At 36.8% G+C, this 20,553-nt stretch overlaps 3 protein-coding genes across 7 annotated transcripts in view; 1 reads left to right on the top strand and 2 right to left on the bottom strand.

The window, feature by feature from the left end:
- The window catches only part of tyf (twenty-four), a 32,594-nt gene extending 16,558 nt beyond the window's left edge, over window positions 1-16,036 (bottom strand). Inside the window, exon 1 of one of the 5 annotated variants that reach the window (XM_087416128.1) lies at window positions 15,897-16,036. Coding sequence is in view for 2 of the 5 variants with exons in the window: in XM_087416126.1 (XP_087272252.1) it covers window positions 7,478-7,861 (384 nt within the window). In the remaining 3 variants the exon portion in view is untranslated. Of the gene's footprint in view, window positions 1-1,355; window positions 1,554-7,477; window positions 10,502-15,896 lie in introns of those variants that run through there. The other 4 variants (XM_087416126.1, XM_011059039.2, XM_087416130.1 and 1 more) reach the window with 4 other exon arrangements.
- LOC105147785 (leucine-rich repeat-containing protein 47) lies at window positions 1,523-18,920 on the bottom strand. Its single transcript, XM_011059038.2, has 5 exons — window positions 18,214-18,920; window positions 17,626-18,093; window positions 17,219-17,546; window positions 15,897-16,805; window positions 1,523-1,632 (listed from the first exon to the last, which is right to left on the bottom strand). Exons 1-4 carry the CDS (start codon window positions 18,791-18,793, stop codon window positions 16,601-16,603), a joined length of 1,581 nt encoding a protein of 526 aa, XP_011057340.1. The 5' UTR covers window positions 18,794-18,920; the 3' UTR covers window positions 1,523-1,632; window positions 15,897-16,600.
- Window positions 12,008-15,269, top strand: Pis (phosphatidylinositol synthase). The gene is made up of 4 exons (XM_011059040.2): window positions 12,008-12,400; window positions 12,893-13,181; window positions 13,826-13,989; window positions 14,059-15,269. The coding sequence occupies exons 1-4, from the start codon at window positions 12,355-12,357 to the stop codon at window positions 14,211-14,213; spliced, it is 654 nt and encodes a 217-aa protein (XP_011057342.1). The 5' UTR covers window positions 12,008-12,354; the 3' UTR covers window positions 14,214-15,269.
- Window positions 18,921-20,553: the final 1,633 nt, after the last annotated feature.

Below are 20,553 nucleotides of genomic sequence, written 5' to 3'. Positions count from 1 at the left end.
ATCATTAAGTAATTTCTACAATAATCATTTTATATGGATTATGATGTATGATTGCGCTGTTCACTACATTGACAAATCGATTCAACTGACAGTAATCTTATTAATATTAACAAGAAACGGATATAATAACACAATATTAATATAATAATATAACATAAAAGTATATAACAAAAAGATTACGTGTATATTACCCCCACCCATTACTTCTATTTTTCTAACTTTTACAGGGTAAGTACTCGCGCAGCTAAATACAGAGTTACTCTGCCTAATTGCCTATTCAACTTTAAGTAGAAAAATGTTGTATACTAGTTCTGTTGTAAAAAACCTATTTCTATCAATGTAGATGAACTTTAATCTTAGTTCAACTTACTATTCATTTTTTTCTAATTCTTTAGATGTTAAATTAATTAGGTTTGTTCGTGTTGCTTGCACTCTTTGCATTCAACACCTTCGCTTTTTCTTTCTTAAACGCTCAAATACATATTTATCTTCTTTTAAGTGCAAAAATTTTTTGGGATTTCAAGCAACGCAAATAGATCTTACATTTGTCTTATTTTGAATGTAAAATTTTGGGGATTTCAGGCAATGCGAACAAACCTCTTAATATCGATTTAATTTACTATTCTTAATTTATTTTTTCTTTAGACAGTATTCATATTTAAGATCATCTTAAGATGTTGTGAATCTACCAATCAAAGAATTATACTATTAGGTGTTGGAATTAATTCGTAGCGTTTTACAAGTGATGGGAAGTACTTTCATTAATGTATTTTTTAATGCTCATGTGAAATAAATAACATTCTTTCATTAAAAAACGCTACGAATTAATTCCAACACCTAATAGTATCTTAAGACATTAGTTAAAATGATCTTAAAATAAGAATATTATGGATTGTGAATATCATCCAAATGGTTTATTTTTATTTTAAGACCGTCTTAAGTAATGTCTTAAGATGCTAATACAGCTTTCTGATTGGCTTAGATTATATTGTAAGATAATTAAGATAATTTCAAATGTAAGACTCAACTATGAATATTAATCACAGAGCATCGTATTAGCATCTAAGACATTACTTGAGATGATCTTGAAATAAGAAGCGACTATGAATACCAGTCTTGGAAACAATTTTCTTCTTTTTTTAGAACTAAAAAGAACTTTCTTCTTTCTTTAAAACTAGAAAAAAGTGAATAATAAATTGAACCAAGATTGAAGAATTAATTTACATTTGTGAAAACGGAAATTAACAACGTCAGAAATGTACTCTGTATGTGTGGCGAACGCATGTCGCTTTATACTTCGTAGTCTATTTGCAGAATGTCATTTGAAAAATATAATAGCATAACCGATGCAATACCGTTTACGTATGTAGCCTCTGTGGTCGTTCTAGAGTTTATCGTCGATGAATCATGTCGGATTAAACTTCGCCAATGCTGTTCGGCGTGGAATCCAAAATAATGAAAAGCCAAGTTTTTGTCGTGTCATTTCTTCTGGCATGATGTAGCTTGCTCCATTGCGTCCATGTTTCTTTTTTTTTTTTTTTTTAAACAAATCTACCGTTTGCACAGATGAGTTACGTCGTTGTATCTTTTTGTTTTACAGCATCTAAATGCATTTGGTCTACATTTCTTTTGCTAAAAATGATTACAAAGAAAAATAATTTGGGCCAAATTTCGGCGGATATTTTATGCTTGTTTCCACCAGTAATAGTTTAATTTGAAACTTGATTCAATTAACTCTTTCTTTTCTAGTTTTAAAGTCCAATTCCACAAATGCAGGATTAACGTTGATCTTGGTCCAATTTATTCTTTATATAATATTTTTATAAGTCTAAGAATTAGAAAAAGATAAACAGTAAGTTAAACCGAGCGAGATTAAAATTAATTTTACATTGATGGAATAAAAATTAGAAAAAGATGAAGAGTAAATTGAATCGAAATTGAATTTAATCTACATTGATGAAAACGAGCATTAATCCAGAGATTAAGAGTTGAAATCGAATGGAATATCTCGAAATTCAAAGTACGTTTCTTTCCTTCGATTACCTTGTAAATACTGGAAAATATGCACGGAAAAAAGTGATGTATTAATAACATTAGGTAGAAATTATCGTATTAATTCAATAACAGTATTAATAAAACGAATATGACATCATGCTTCTGTTTTAACAAAATGCTATTGTTTAATAATGCTGTTATTAATTCTCTGGAGCTGACGATGGGTCTGTTAGACAATTATACTCCTTATGTTACATCCGAAAGTTTAGATTATTCTTATTAAAATGAATTTAATATTCATACATTTTTTTTTATACGATTTTGATTTCTCGAAATTAGTATCTTTTAATCAACTTATATTAAATGGGTCCACAGATCCAATGTCAATAACTGTCTTACTGATTTTGATGTCAGAATTAAATTAACAAGATTATTTTTAATTAGACTGCTGTTAATATACCATTTTTTTTCTGTATACTTTGTCTCAGATACAAACATCGGTTTTTTTTTAAATACTCCGTAGGAAACGAAAAAAACTTTCGAAAAACTTGCACAAATTACGGCATTTTTTAAACTGCTGTTAGCTATTAGTGTATCATTTTTTTCCATGCCTTATGTCAAATATCACAGATACATAAATTGGTTTTTTTAATACGAGTCCGTAGGACTCGGAAAAAAATTTTTAAAAAACTTGTACAAATTACGGTATTATTTTTAATTAAACTGTTGTTAGTTATTACGTATCATTTTTTTCCGTGTCTTACGTCAAGTCAAATGTCACTGATACAAAGATCGATTTTTTAATACTTCGTAGAAATCGAAGAAAACCTTTGAAAAACTTGTAGAAATTATGGCATCTCCAATCGCAACGCCGATCTTGAGAACGTCGCTGCGCGGCCTCGGAAGTCGCGCCGTATATAGAGTTCCAGTTCTAATCGTCACGTCTCAAGAACGTATGCGTTCGCGGCTGATATTATATTAAGCCGTGCCGTTTTTTTTTTGCACTTGAAACGTCCGTCAATTACGCAATTTTCGCGTACACGTGAGCTGCCCGACAAGGCACGTTTATGCGGGACAACTGAAAAAGTTCAATATCGCAAATCGGGATGATCGAAGGCTTAACCCAATGATGTGACGAGTTGCACGCGTTCACCTTCCACGAGATAATGATAATTGGTTTACGAGCGTCCCGCGATAACGCCCATTATTGGTTGATAATAATGAGCATTGTATTACGGGGGCATTTACATGAAGCTAATTAAAGAGGCAAGTCGACCGGCGAGAGCAGACCTTTCAATCAAAGGCGACAAGTGCAGATTGATTTAATCCATAACTGGAACGTATAATGATTTTCCTAATTTTTAAATAGTATAATTATTTTAAATAATTTCATGTGTCACAATTTTTTTGTTCACACAGATTGTTTTATTCGTGTGAGCTAATTATAATACCATATTTGTGCTACGTAATTAAAGTATTACAATTTTTATAAGTCTGTTTTTTATAGCTGAACTTTTGAAATTTAAAGTTAAATAGGTTATATATTTGATATTGACATAAGTTAATATATTTGGTATTTGATGAGAAAGCGAGAAAGAAATTTCTAGTGTAAGAATTTAATGTAAGAACAAAAATAGATATATATCTCATATACAGTTAAAAATTTTAATCTTCTAAAATTAACATATAACACAAAAAAACTTTAGTAGGTTACAAGAATCCATGTATCCCTTGTTACGGATTAAAATTTAAAACTGTCAGGGATGATTAAATTGAGAAAAAGAAAACAAAGAACGTCAGTATAAAATTAGTGTACAAATCACGTATTGATCAATTAATCTTTGAAGGACGAGCATCTATTTTCTAAATCTTACAGCTTTTCCTTGGGTAAGATTTATTATAATTTATTATACACTCCTTGCTTCAAAATATGATACTATTTGAACGCCACTATATAGTACTAAAGGGATTTTCCATCTTATAAAGGTTACAACAATTTACAGAGTTATTCAATTAAAGCTTCATCCATTGATCGGAATGATCCAAAATCAGGATCTTCTAAACCTTGAAGTTATAAAATCATAATTACATAATTTTAGGAAGATGAAAAATGATTTAATTGCTACATCGCGTAATGATCGAGCGACTTGACCCTTATCTGTTTTTTAATAAAATGATAAGCAAAAAGATGAACAAACAATAAAAAAATAAAAGTAAGAGATGGTAATAGAAACGAAGTACATAACGAGATTATAATTACTCATCAAAAAGATGAGTGATCTCGCGGAGAACATGACAAAGCTTCTTTCCGACATTTTATTAGTCATAAATAAAACGCAGAGAGCTAACGGAAATAAATATTTACACTCAATATATATTAATTGTAAAATGGTAATATTAATTTCTTTGTTGTTATCCTGATATAATTCAGCCACAATCCATTGTTCGGTCATTATATCGATTTCGTATAAATTCAGCAAAATCGCTCCGATTCCCAATTCTTATTACGCAATACACGTAAATCAAGAATCGAAGCGGCGCTTGAGCTTGCAATTGAGTTGCCTAATTGTCTGAAAGAAATTGTGCGAGCTGATCAAACACCGAAAAGGGATATTGAGAACGTATTTGCACGGATGTGTCCTCGCTCTATTGAGAGCCGGCATTTTCAGGAGCGTAACTAACTTTCAGAACCGTGTCCTTAAATCGCAATAAAGATCTATAGGAGGTGTGTGTTTTTATTGAGTTTCTCTAAAGTTAAAATGCTCAATTGAAAAGCAACAAGAATAGAAAATAAATTGAAATCTATCTAGAAATTGTGTATTATGATATTATCTACCTACAATCTATATCGTTTCTAGTAGGTTGAAATCTATTATTTAAAAGTTATCTATTTTTTTTTGTTTTATTAAATTTATTAGAGGCTTTTTCTACAATGAGCCATCAGTAATAAATCAGAAGTAAGAAGCTAGAAATTGACCAATCACAGTCGAATATGAGAAGAATACTTGACTATGACTTGACAATTTCTATCTTCTGATTTATCACTAATGGCTTTGGGTAAAGTGACAATTTGGATTATCAGAAATTTTAACATACAAAATATACTCTATTGCATCAATAATGTACATTTTGTATGTTTAATTGAATATACTATGATGACCTCAATTTTTTACTATTTCAACATTTTCAAATTATTCCACTTGTAGAAAACTTCTAATACACAAAATGACATCAGCTGTTCTCTAAATTTCTTGGAATTAAATCGCATTTCAAAAAAGTTAAACTTACTGCCATTGAAAAAGAGTAAAAAACATTTACACTCTTAAGTAAGAATAGCAGATTTTCACTCTTTTTGGAGTAAGATTTCATACTTTTGTAGTGAGATTCGAGACTCCAAAAAAAGAGTGCAGAGATTTCTTTTGGAGTGAATCTCATTTCAAAAGAGAGCAAATATTTTCACTCCTTTTCGAAAGTGGCAGTATTTTCACTCTTTTGGAGTGAGAAACTTCACTTCAAGAAATTTAGAGATTTCATAAGCACAGCACAAAGTCATTCGACCAATGAGCATCCAGTACAGAGGCATCATATTGATTCACATGAGATGCTCATTAATCCAACGGCTTTAACAGGAACACAGAGTTTTGCATAACTTATATTGCATAATGCATAAATGAATCAACCGAAGTCTTATTTCCTTCCTTTACATGAAATAGAAGACTGATTGGTTGATTTGCTTATATGCGTTATATAAAGATTTTTTTCGGCTTTTATCTTATGTTTATGCAAATTATGTCACTTTTCGTGCGATGAGTTTTAAGATAATACATAATAAAAAATACAGTAGACACGATTTCTAATTAAAATATACCTCTAGCTGTTATTTTTTGTTCCTATTTCCTTTAATTCAATTGTACATTAACCTTAACAAAATTAGAAAAAAATAGATGACCCCTAACCTTCTGTCGTAATTTGTGGATTTCGGAAAGGACGCACGTTAAAATAAGGGGAGATAAATATAGCGTGTGAGATCTTTGCGCATTATTTTAAAATAAATTCGTTCCTATCGCATTACAATATCAGTACTCTCTTTCCCGGAATTCTATTTTAGAAGAATGAAAAGAATGTGCTAGCAACAGTCCAATTTATTAAACAGATATAAGTAAATAATTATTAACATCGATGACACAAAAGGAAATAAATCATTTTCTAGAGAGAAAATTGTAATCCAATATCACCATCAGAACTTCACAAATCAAAGGCCTAATGGTTTCATCAGAATTCATACATATATATACAGATCGCGTTCAATTCTTTCATATTTAAAAATGAGAAGAGAATGAGAAGAGAAGGAGAAATTGGAGCAGCGAATGATCGATGCATATAATCAATGCATTGTTTTCTCATGACGAATTTTATTCCGAAACAACGTAAATGCCTTTCTAGTGAGATCAGTCAATCATGTAACTTTCATGTCTAAAGCGGAAACGTGAAAAGTGAAAAGTGAGTTTTTCGTACGTATATCGTATGTACACACATACATTTTCATTTTTTTTATAGTTCCACGTTAGGGAAAAAGTTACGTGATTGACTCCTAAGCTGGCAATCATGTAACTCTAAAGTGAAAACACGAAAAATGAAAAATTTTCCTATTATCTTCATAATAAAAATTTTCTCTTTTTATATTTCCATCTTCATATCGTTATACTGGTGCAAATGGTGAAAGGTGATATCTCAGACCTTCAATACTACAATTTTAAAGTTCATCCTGTGTGCTTGTTGTATTTGTCGTTATCTCGCATAACGCAGAACGCATAATGCGTAAGAGGCTTTCTACAATAAACCATTAGTCAGTTCTACAATAAATCAGAAGTCAGAAGCTAGAAATTGACCAATCATAATCGAGTATTCTTCTCATATTCAATTGTGATTGGTCAATTTCTAGCTTCTGACTTTTGATTGATTACTAACGGATTTTCTACAATAAGCTATTGTCCAAGCTTTAAGTGTTAAACTGTAAGAAATTGACCAATCATAATCGATTATTCTTTTCACATTTGACCGTGATTGGTCAATTTCTTACGACTTAAGACTTGAAGCTTTAATTTAATGTCTTATTGTAGAAAGCCTATAATGGCATATATTATAAAAATCCTTTTAGAAAACGAACCAATCAAAGTCCTTCAAAGTTTCTTTTCCTTTCCATAAAATAAAAGACTTTTACTGGCTGATTTTCTCATGCTTTATGCATTATGCGTAATGCAAAGGTCTATACTCCTTAAAGGCTTTTTACAATAAGTCATTACCCAAGTTTTAAGTCTGAAGCTTAAGTCATAAGAAATCGATGAATCGTAATCGAATGTGAGAAGAATAACCAATTATGATTGATCAATTTCTTATGGCTTAATGTAGAAAGCCTGTTAAGAATCGAAGAAAGGAGGGAGGATCGACGATTCCTCGACGCGGTCGCCGCTGCGATGCTCACCTGTTTGCTGTCGGCGCCGCTGTTCAGCGGTGAGCTTTGGCTGATCGAATCGGCGGCGCCAGCGGCAAAATTAGCCGGAGCAATCTCGATGTTCGAAGTTTGCTCTGCGGCGATGACGGCGACGGCGGCAACGGCGGCAACGGCGACGTTATTATTGTCGTCGTTATTATTGTTGCTGTTGCTGCTACCGGACGTCGATACGGCGTTGACGGTCTCTATATCGATAACTACATCGGCAGCAGCGGCGGCAGCGACGGCGGCGACGGCGGCGTCGGCGGCACGGTCGCTTTCAGCGATTTTGTCAGGAGCTACCGGTTCCTGACGATGTTCCGGCCCTGGGGCCATCTTGATCGAGATTGACAGCGCGGTGTCCGCCGTGCTCATGGCTCCCTCGTCATCTCTCTCCTCTTTTCTCTTTATCCTTCAAGGGTCACGAAGCCGCGAAAGGACTATTCGCGTATCGATCAATGATCCGTACCGCATTGAAGACGCTGCGTTCGGAAATACAACGGCCGAAGAAGACGCTATATTCTCGCGGTTAGACGAGCGCGAAGTACGCTTAGACGACGACGTCGAGGTCGAATTCAAGGATTGGTTTCACCAATGCTTACGCAGATCGCTAAGTTTTCTAATAGTTTAATCGAATTTTTTCAGCTTTCCTTTTCCTTATACCTTTTTGAATAGAGAGACAACCGCGACTTAGAAAAGGACTAACTAATCCTAATATAATAAGTGTTGATCAAAATAAGGACAAGCTGTCAATTTTTGGATTCAGTTGGAAAGAGTCATAATTCTCTAAGAAATATTCAGACTAGAAAAAGAGAGAGAGAGAAAGAGAGAGAAAGAGAGAAAAGTCCTTGATCGGGAAACAATCGAGATCCAAAAAGAAACTTGGATCGAAGATAACTTCCGGGGCTACTCCGGGATTTAACACGCGCGCACGATTCCTCGGTGCGGAGTTTCCGCGAAATCCTCGCACTCGATTCCGCACACGCGCGCGCACCCGACGGAGAAAGATGGCCCCGGTGAGTTCCTCGCGGCGATTGATCCTCCTGGAGAATCCAACTACGAGATTCCTCGTGGAGTCTCCTATCGCTTTTTCCGTCCAGGAGACTGGACGACACTCCGATTCGCGCAGCTCCGTCGATAGATGCGCCCGACGTCGAGGACACGTCGTCTGACGGCCGACCTCGCGCGAATTTGAGGTTAGCCCCGAGTCGAGCGAACTGTCAACTGGCGCGGCGACACAGCTGTCCGTCGCGACGTCATCGATCGCGTACGGCGAGCTGGCGAAACGGCGTTCGGCGATTTTTTTTTGTTTTCCTTCCTCGTCGTTGAAGTCGAAGGTGAACGCGAGAAAGGAAAATTCTTACACCACTCAGAATCAGCGATTCCTTTGCGAAACGTTCGTTCGGGAGACAACTTACGTAAACGCGACACCGCTCTGGCGGTCACATGTCAAATTTGAACGATCGACGCGTCGCCAACTGGTGGATTCGACCGCGTGCCGTTTCTCGCCTCCTCCTCCTCCTCCTCCTCTTCCTCCTCTTCTCGTTCACCACCTCCTCCTCGTCCTCCACACTCTTTTTCTTCTGGCAACGTCGAGCGACGAGGGGGTCCAGCTTTTCAAAAGTATAGATTTTCCAAGAATGGTCGGGGCCCATTCGGTGTTGCTGCCGCGGTCGTCGGCGTTTCCTCTCGAAAGTAGAAAGCCCAGTTGGACAATACCATTTCTAAATACAACGTCGTCGACGACGACGGCGACGGTGATGGTAACGGTGACGATGACGGTGACGGTGACGATGACGATGAAGGTGACAGTGACGGTGACAGTGACGGCGCGTCGTCGCGCAGACACGAAGACCCGGCGAAGCTTCTCGAACGACGAGGAGAATCGTGGATAGGCGCGGCGTCGTCGAGGAACGGCGACACAGCGCGACACGGAGAACCGTCCAATTTTGGCGTTACGACGCGGCGATGTTGATAATCGCCGCCGCGGCGAGCACTCATCGATTCAAAATGGCCGCCGCCGCTGCGCAGGGGCAACGCGAATACACGCACGCACCACGCACGCGTTTCGCTTCGTCCGTCCGCGCGTACATACGTGCGCGACGGAACGGCGTGAGAAAGAGTCCATTCGCAGGAAGGATGTTTCGCGGAGAAAACGCTTACGCACACCAGGCGCGTCTCTGCGACGCTCCCTGGCGCGCGCGCGCCACCACACACACACACACACACACACACGCGCAACGCAAGCGCGTACACACGCGCGAATCTCGATCCTCGCGCGCGTCGCGGAGCCTATTTCCTTCGGCAACGCGCACCGAGAGGTCCGAGAGGCTCGGCGAGAACGGCGAGCGAATTCGTCATCGCCGCCCAGCGCGCGACGTCGCGATTCGTCAACGTGACACGACGGACGATCTCACTGTACGAATATTGTCGGCATAGTAGATACCATTAGTTCGCTTTCTTTCTCTCTCTTTCTCGGCGCGACGGATCGCAGACGGGATCGTCGCGCGAAGCGAGGGAGAAACGGAAAAACGAACGAAAGGAGAGTACACGGGTAGAGTCGATTTAATTCCGTGCGAAACGACGGTGCGCCAACTGGTCGCGCCAACTGGGTCTCCCCGAGATCGGGCGCCGGGTTATCGATCGCACGACATTGCCTTTTTCTGGGGAGGGGAGGGAGGCGACTGGCTTCTCCGCGATGTCTTCGAGCGAGACGCGAAACGGAGGATTGGCTCCGAATCGAATGACGACGATGACGATAACGACTACGACGACGACGAGGATAATGACGACGCGCGCGGTAACCACGACGAATGTTTGTCAATGAGATTCACGGCTGTCGCAGAACTACGACCGCAGAGTTACGATTTTACGAATCGCGAGAAACGCACGATGACGCGCGGAGCCGATCCGAAGGCGAGACAGGTCCACCCTGAGGGATCTTACGGACACCCTCCGCCGAGCGACGCCGTCCGCACGCGCGCGAACGATTATCACCGGGGAAAGCCGAGGGCGGACCGTCGCTTTACAATGGACTTTACACTTTCCCGTCGCGACACTGTAACAAGCGAAATCCCCGCTTTTGCGCAGAGGAACGACGGCGGACCAGCCGCTCCGGCCTGCGAAAACATCGTCTGGCGTGCAGCTGTGTGCTCGCTTCACGCAGCGCCCCGGGTGTTAATTAATATCTCGTTCTTCCGTTTTTACCAAAGGAAACTTTACAAGGAAACGGAACTGACGAATAATTTCTTATTCTTTCTTTGTGTATTTCTATCACACTGCTCTGTTAAAAATTTCATGAAATTTAATATACTTTTAAGTTACGCAATTTGAACTTAATTTCATGACATTATGAAATTAAATAAGTGAAATTTAATGTACACGTTCATTACATTTAAGTAACTATAATTTAATGTTCAGTTAAATCACTCATTGTTATTTTAATTTCGTTCAACTACGAGCTTTATTTATATATAAAGGAAGCATTTCTAACAGTGCAATGTTCAACTTTAACCTCGATTTAAATCTAAATCTTCATCTTTTTCTTGTTCTAAGAATTAGAAAAAAATGAAGAGGAAATTGAACTGAGATTAAAATAAAGAGATTAAGTAAGAGGTTGGTAAAAACTGACACAAACGCAGTTCTACTAATTATCATTTTATAAAAATTATCTAAAAATTAGAAAAAGAATTAAATATAATTAATTAAATTAATTAAATGATATTAAAGTTAATTACATTGGTAGAAATAGACATTAACATAAGAACTATACAGAAGAAGAGAAGTTTAAAAAATTTAGAAATTTAATACAGTATAATATTGAATTCCGATTAATGTAATCAATGATTACTTGCAGAATTGTTTCAGCAAAATTACTATTTATTTAATTCGTCATTCTTTAATCTCTTTCCATGTTAAATAATAAGAAATTATATTAATTCTTATCATTTATATATTCTATATTTTATTAATTTTCAACTAATTAATTAAAACTTGATATTATATATATATAAAAATATTTATATACCCATATTATTAAAGTACTTGATATGAATTTAATCATTTTGTCGAATCATTCCAAGTATAGAGAATGCAAGGCAATAATATGACTTGCGTTTTTCAAATATTAAAGGTCTGTTTTTTATATAGCTGAACCATAATGTATAAACTCTTTAAAATAAAATAAGTATACGTTTAATATATATTTAAAACAAGGAGGTAAATCCATATCATTAAATTATTTGATAACTTAATCATTTTGTCGAATTACTCCAAGTATAGAGAACGCAAGGCAATGATATGAATTGCGTTTTTTCAAATATTAAAGGTCTGTTTTTTATAGCTGAATCATAATATATAACATACACTCTTTTTAAAATGAAATAGGTATACGTTTGATATAAAATTATACATTTGGCAAGAGCAAGGAGGTAAATTCTAGTCCACAATGCGGCAATAAAAAACACCTCAAGTCGAATACAGACAAAAGTGCACGTGGCGCGTGCAGGGTTAGTCACGGCTATGGACTTTTGATGGCCGGTGCAGTACGCGTCACCGCAGGTCGATACATCTCGAAGTCGCACGAATACGATACCGCTCGATGCCGACACTTTGTTCCCGTTGCTGTCGGCTGCCAGCAGTGCCAGCTGCATCCGGACGACGCCACGCGACGCGACGCTCGCGATACGGAGGCAGAGAGGAAAATCGTCCGTGCAATCACGATCTATCACGGTCCGAGTGAAGTGTCTGCAGATACGTGAGTCGGCATCGAGATAATCCCTGACACGAGCCGGCAGTTCTAGATAAGAGTCACATTATCTCGTAGATAGATATTCCTGTGAGGAGAGTCTACGTCGGAGTACGCCGAAATGACCAAGTCAGAGAATATCTTTCTCTTCGTGCCAAATATCATCGGTAAATACCTAATCTCGAGATATTTTCCTTGTGAGATAATCACACTGACGAGTACGTCGTGTGGAACCATTTTTGTATTTGTATGTAATACGCAGTAAGACTGGGCAGGTATCGATGCTCGCCAAGATTCAATTGAATGAGACTAAAGTAGCTGGAAAATCGGATTTTCCCTCGACGAATCGTTCTGCGTAATTCCAAGTAATTCAGTCGATGAGACGATCGTATAAGACTACAATCATGCGACCGTACGACGTTTTTAAGGTTGCCTTTATTGATTGAGTCAACGCCGCTATTGTTTTATGTAACATTTATATCGGCCAGTCAATAATAAATTTTTCTTGTAATTCTTTCAAAGCAATTTTTACTTTCAGCATCTAGAAGCATAAATTTTGAATTATTTTCCGATTGATTATAATGATAAAACAGTAGTTAAAGTTATGTTTATATGCCAAACGTGATAACAGCAGAAAGTATAATTATGCATTTCAACAGGTATCGGCAGAGTGATTCTGGCATTGATTTCCTTCTACTTTATGTCCACTAACTACGTCATTGCATCATGGTGTTACGTGGTTAGCTCGTTGCTGGACGCGGTAGACGGCCATGCGGCCAGGTATTACAATCAGAGCACCAAGTTTGGTGCGATCTTGGATCAGCTGACGGATAGAATCGGCACGATGTGTCTCATGGCTACGTTGTGCCAATTCTACGAACCATATACCTTCTGGTTTCGAGTGAGCATGGCTATCGACATATCTTGCCACTGGATATATTTGCACACGTAAGAAATAACGTATAATAAATTTAGATTGTAATACATCAGTGTTGTCTAAGGTTTGTAATTCTAGATACTGGCTTGACATACATCAGCATTCATGCTTTTTATCTTCTTTTTCTTATCTTTATTTTAAAAAAAAAAAGGAAGTTAACAGGTATGAATACTGATAGGTTAAGCCATTATACAAAATTACAAATCTTAAACAGCACTCATAGACATAATAGGTGTAGACTACGCATTGATCTTATCTTCTGTGTTTTGGTGGAAACAATTTCTCTGGAACATATCTCTCTTCAACTATCAGCTCTCTTTAGTTTTCTGTAGATGAGAACTAGTGTACACTTTTTAAAGTAAGATAGATTTGTTTGATATTTGAAAGCGAGAAAGAGAATTGTAGTAGTTTGCAAGAATAAAGAACAAATCTTTTAACTTGATACTTTAAAGAAAGGCGATATGCCTTCAAGCTAATATTTCTATTATCGGAACTCTTCTTCAAACTACTTCACTCTTTTTAATCTAATAGTGACAATATATCATAGAAATGCAGTCTGTTCTTATTACGTCTAAGCTGGCACTACATTGTACATATAATAATACGATGTAAACTAGTAAAGAAATGTAATAATTGCCTTATTGAAATACATCAGGACTCTTCTGCAAGGAAAAACCAGTCACAAGTTTGTCGATATGTCTGAGAATCCGATCATGAGACTGTACTACACAAATCGCATGGTACTATTCTTCATGTGCGCTGGCAATGAAGCATTCTACGCTGGTCTGTACCTCCTGCATTTTACCCCAGGACCAATTTGTAAGTAACATTGCAATACCATATTTCTTTCTTAAATGTGAGAATGTATAATGACGTTTTATCTTGCAGTTGCCGGTATGAGTCTGTACAGTATAATCGTGCACTTGACCTTCCCGATAGCACTTGTCAAAGCTGCTATCTCTTTATTACATGGATACGTGGCGTGCATCAATCTCAGCATCATTGACGTGAAAGAACGTCAGGAGCGGCTTAAAATGAATTAAGAATCTCTCGCTCTCTCAACGCATTGTTTGCTAGTCAAGTTGAATGTGATCTACAATCTTCCTATTCTATAAATTGATACACGCATGTTTACATACTTCCATATATATTTTTAAGAAGCAGAAAGAATGTGTTTAAAAATGCGTGGTCAAAAGATGTCTCTATTTAACTTATAGACCTATCTTGTAAGCTCAAATGAGTGTCGTTATCACTATATACTTGTCCCAGATGATGTATCTATAGTACATAAAAAGCTTAATGATAACAACACTCATCAAAAGTTATAGAATAGGCCTATTAGTTGATGCGTAGGAAAATATTATTCTTTAAAAATAATCTGAAGATAAATGGCCAAACTCTCTTACGTTAGAATATATGTGAAATGTATACTTTTACGAAAGAGGAGAAGAATTTATTTTTAAAGCATTAATAGTGACAAAGACCAAAATATTTCATTATCAATATGGCATAGTTTCATAGGCTGCATTCAGCAGAAAAACGGTTTTGCAACTGCTGTAAAATTTATTAATATGATTGATCTTGCCTTTAGTTCTTTATTGAATATAAATGTATAAACCAATCGTTAAAGAATTTTATAATTGCCAAACTGATTTTTCTACTACACGCAATCATGATCTTCATAACCTTGCTTTAAGAGGCCGTAAGCCGTAAAATCTTAAACCAAGAAATTGATCAATCACAGTTGAATATGAGAAAAATAATCGACTGTGATTGGTCAATGTCTTATGGCTTTACAGTTTAGGACCTCTTAAAATAAGATCGTAGACCTAGACATAGTTTTGTTGTGTAGTATATCGTTTATTATACAATAGCAGCATTTATTATACAATAGAACAGTAAGTTATTGATATTCTATTTTCAAGATCTCGGATATGTAGAAATTACAGATTCCTGTGCATCAATATTATATTTTTTTATATTTTTCCAGTAGACAGTTTAGAGGACCTAACATATTTTTCATGTAATACATTCTACATGTAGCAAAAAATGATTTCGATGTATCACAATGTGTTGAATAAAACATAATTTTAACATTTCTTTGCTTAAATTTATTGCACTGAGTTCTATAAATATCAAAATCAGTATATACAGGAGGACCTGTAATTGTATAAATATTATGCATACATCAGCTCTGTTCAATTTGCAACATATGGCAAACAAAAATAAAATATTGAAAAAAAATACTATAAGTATAGTAGCATCTTTTCGACTAAATATAAATATAATTGTTTGTAAGATACAAACTCAAAATAAAAGATATATTACTAATGCATCAAACGTGATAAGAAAAAAAATATTTTCAATTTGTGATGTAAAACATTGTAAGGGAAAGAATAAGGAATCGTGTGGAATACATTGAATATGTTGCAAGGAATAGTCGGTAATATTTCGTATTATCGCGCTTGTTCCGTACTGGGAACCTGGCGACGATGTCACCGCGAGGACAATGACGCGCGTGACTATACCGTAATTGAGGCACCTGTCCATAAAAACAACGTTAATTATAAAACGTGACGGATAGTTTCGCAGACGCGCGATACGTTTAACGGGCCGCATGTCCACGTACGACACGAGGAGAATTGACTGGAGAACAAAAGGAAATTCGACATCGCGATGACACAGCGGATGACTCCGGGCGAGAAAGTGGAAACGAACGTACTAACCTCAAATTCCTCGCTCCCCCGACGTGACCAGTCATAATTTCGGCGCCATATTATCACTTCAAACACTCGCGCATATCAAGGAAAGTTGCCCAACCTCTGTCGAAGCACCTTCTTCTTATCGCCGGGACACCATGAAGGGCGATCGTCGCGGCGCACAACCCGCGGGAACACAGCGGAGGGTGTCGGTCAACAAACGTCGAGAGTTTCGAACGCGAACGCGACACGCGTAGCAAAGTACAATATTTATAAAAACAGACGAGGATCCAAAGTACCGGCGCTCGTCGAGACGGCGCGATTCGGTAGCGAGACGGTAGCGCCACTATCGCCGCCGTTGGCCAGCTACCGCCGCGCCGGTCGATGTCCCTTCGCGACCATTCAAATCTGCGGATAACCGCCGCTTCCTGTCACCAAACGCCTCTAATCGACACGATAAAGCGAACCGAACGCACCCATCGCGATTATTTCGTTATGCTTCGTCACGCGATCTCGACGTCTCTCGCGACAAATACGTTAAAAAAAATTAATTACTCTCGTAATTAGTTTTCTCTCTCTAATAAATCTCACGTCGAGTTCGCCAATAACGAATCGAAAATAAGGAGCTTCTATATTTCTCTTTTTTTCTTTTTTTATAAAAAAAAAACTATTAAATTTTAAATCGATTGAATTTGAGGTTGAGCAAAATTTAATTGCTCTCCATGTTCTCTTTAGTCTCGTAATACAACGACAAGCTGTTCGCTAAGATTCAAATCTGCCCTTGAAGGATATACCAACTTTAGATTTCCTTGGGTGTCGACTACTTTGATTTGTTGAACCGTCAAGTTGTTACACTTGTTATCCGTATCCTTCGGTTCTATGGAATCGACGAGACCCGAGATTATCAATTCCTTCAGAAATTGATCCAACACATTCCTGGGAATAAAAGAGTACAAATGTATTAGAGAACTGATCTCTTTTTTTAGGCGTTTCATTTGCTGGTTAACTTGTAGTTAGACTTAACCTGATGTTTCATCTAATACTGATTAAATATTAGCTTAATATTTATTTAATATTGATCCAAAATATCTCCAACATTTAGCAAAGATATCATCAATAAATTACTATTAGAGTAGATTAATTTTAATTTTAGTTCAAGTAACTCTGTCTTTTTCTGGTTCTAAGAATTAAAAAAAAAATAAAGAGTAAATTGAACTGAAATTAAAGTTAATCTACGTCGTTACAAATGAGTATATAACTGGTTGATATCTTAACTTACGACTTATTATACCTATTGTGTATACAGATAAAAAAGATTGAGATATATCGTTACATACACAGAATCTCACCTGCAAATTGTGTATGATATAGCACTAGTTACTTCTACGAGCATCTCTTCGGTAGCTACAGACATTTTCGTTATGTCACTGTTTGTGATGGGTGGAAATGAAATAACCTGCTGTGATTGATCCAACAGACATGGAAATAAAGGTTTGCCTTCCAGCAGATATAAATACTTGTGTATTCCAGAATACACATTTCGTTTCTTCTCTTTACGTAGAGCCTCAGCTTCCATCTGCAACTTCTGGAACAGATCCGCGCCTGTGTATATCTTGTTGTACATTAGAGGCTTTATTTTCAATTCTGTAGGCACCTCCGCCGTATATGTGAGATCTCCTACAAAAGTGAGTAACAAAATATGTCTTAATAAAATATTAATGCACAAATAATACGTTATTAAATACTCGATATCTACCAGGTACAATGAGTTTGAAATCGTGAGTCGCTATTGTAGCTGCATTCCTTTTCTCGCATATTCCATCGTGTAATCTTGTTTGCAGCTGAATAAACTTTTTGAAATTCTCTTCTGTGAAGCTTATATTTTTCACGATGCACGCAGCTATATAAGGCCTGATACTTTTTACGTGTTCTGTAATTTTTATCACTGGTGTGTCGTCCAATATTTTCAAGACTTTTAATTTATGCGCCAAGCTATCAACTACATTTTCACTTTCGGAGACTTTCTGACCCCTCTTTCCTTTCTTCGACGTATTATTTTCTGTCGTGGATAATTCACTTCTTGGACAGTGCAACTTGACGTAATCCAGTATTTGCTTCGTGGAGCATTGATTAATTAATTTTGTTAGCCTCCTATCTGACAATTTATTCTCTTGCAGATACACTTCCTTCAGTTTACTACAATCTGCTAATTCACTTGGTACAACTGCATATTATAATATAATTATGTATTATTTATTTTTGAATGTTTAATGATACTTAAGATTATTTAAGGACATAATACAACAAGAAACATACATATGGTATAGAAATAAAACTACATTACCAGAAATTGAGTTATCTGCTATATTTAAAATCTTCAATCCCTGCAGTCGGCTTATAGTAATTGGAATTTCCGTTATATAATTGCCATTAACGTGAATCTCGGACAAATGTATGAGTTCTGTATGACAAACATCGGGAAAGGCCTTAAGCTGATTGTTTGATAGATCTAGGATGCTTAATTTCGTGCATAAAGTTAGCGACGGTACGTCTCGTAGACAATTCGAGGCAAGATTGATTGTGCTTAAATGGGGATGATCACCGAGTTCCCTCGGGAGAGAGGTCAACTTGTTCCTCGAGCAATCGAGTACCTTCAGCTTGGCCAGTTTAGCTATCTCGCATGGTAACGTGACGATCTCATTCGAGTGCAGCACCAAGGTCGCAAGATTCGCCAGTTTCTCGATCTCATCCGGCACTTCCTGGAGACACGTATATGTTATACTGAGATAATTCAAATTGTGAAGATTAAACAAGTTCTTATCCAGGCCGTGCGTGTTTTTGATCAGTTGGGACACCGACGTGCCCGACAGCACTAACTCGTGCCTGTTTTTCTCGGCCGCTTGTTTCACGGCCTCCCATGTCATTGTGGTGATTCAAAATTTTATTCACTCTACAACCGCGATGTAAACAGACAAGAAACGTTTTGAGGTTATTCAAGTCTTGTAGGTTGGCTCATGATGTAATGCGAATATTGCGAATTGACTCATCGACTAAACTCGACTGCACTCGATCGATTAATCGAATCTCGCTCAAATTCAAACTTCGATTGTTCTTTCAATTTTTTTCAAATGTACGAATTCAAAGAAATTCTGACTGTCTAATGTCCATTTCTATCTTATATTCAATGAGTGCGTTCGGGAAGACATTTTTAGACACTATTTAGCGCTACAAGTTATTCGCGAAGATACAAATAGCGCTAACAAACACGATCTTGGTCATTAATGGTAGTGTGTTACATCACAACTGCGTGATGTAACACACTACCGTGATGCTATCAACGCTAGGCTGCGTTCCACTTAACGCTCACAACGCTCGTGGAATCATTTCACCCTCGTCGTTTATTAAATGTTAAACAAGGACAAACTCGCGAGCATTGCGAGCGTTAAAAGTGGAACGCAGCCCTATATTTCTCCCGAGGTAGTGTATTGGTAACGTTAGCGTTTGTAAGCTCTGTGAACAGCACTGTGTTATTATACGCGATCGAATGTTGTTTCAAGAATTGTTACAGATTATAAACTTTCCCTGAACCGTCCATAGATTCTCTGTATACTCAAAAATTCAGATCGCGTTATTCACTCAAGTACCAATTGCACAAAAGTTGCACAAAAGTTGCAGCAACATTGCAGAGATTTTGCAATGATATTACTGCAAATTCTGTGCTGTGGGGTAGAGTATATATAACGTGAATTTTAAATTTTCTTGTAGTGAATATAACAAAATGCAATTTCAATTGCAATATCTATGATGGCTTGCCGCTAAGCAAAAATCGCTATTAACAAGATATCTCCAATCTTTTACACATTTGTGATGAAATCAAATATGCAAATTAAACTCGGCAGACACTTTGAACAATTAAAGATGATACTTACAGCAAGCAAGAATTCGTTTATTCCGACCTGGCAGCATCATAGAGATTACAATTGAGATTGCATTCTGTCTTCTGTGATTCACTATGAAAAAAAATTAAAATTCACGTTACGTGTACCTAATGCGAAACTCTAAAAATTTAAATTATTAGAGAAAACAGTTTGATGGATGATTGAGAACAGAATCCTCTATATTAATCTCGACGAATGTTAAACGCTATCAACGCTACAGTAGGATCGTTCATGGAGCTTACTAACGCTATCACGTTATTGGCTCCACGAATAGCGTTGGTAGCGTTTACGTTTATGGCGCAAATAGTAGGGAGTTTTTGCAGTAACGTGATCCAGATACGGTGAACGCTGAAGTCATGTTATCCTTTTCTTAATTAATTGTTAAGAAGATAATCTGATCTTAGCGTTTACCGTATCTGGATTCACGTTATTGCAAAAACTTTCTCTTATCTCCCAGAACGCATCCAATGTAACTTTAAATCTCAGTTTAATTTGCTTTTTATCTTTGACTAGTTCTAAGAATTAAAAAAAGTACATAAAATAATAAATTAAACTGAAATTAAATTAGATAATTTACATTGATAGAAATGGGCATAAATCGTCTGATTAACTTATCAGGTAATACTATTTTATTAACATTGATAGATTCATTAATTTTTTTATTATTTAACAAATGGGGAGAAAAATTTGATTGTGAATTACGCAAGTCAAAATCTTGCCATAAGCAATTTTGATGATCTGAATTA

The sequence above is a fragment of the Acromyrmex echinatior genome, chromosome 19 (genome assembly GCF_024713525.1).
Source record: "Acromyrmex echinatior isolate Ae372 chromosome 19, ASM2471352v2, whole genome shotgun sequence".
Taxonomy (NCBI): domain Eukaryota; kingdom Metazoa; phylum Arthropoda; class Insecta; order Hymenoptera; family Formicidae; genus Acromyrmex; species Acromyrmex echinatior.
Note: the sequence above shows the minus strand (reverse complement) of the source record. Positions and strands in the feature narration are given on the sequence as shown.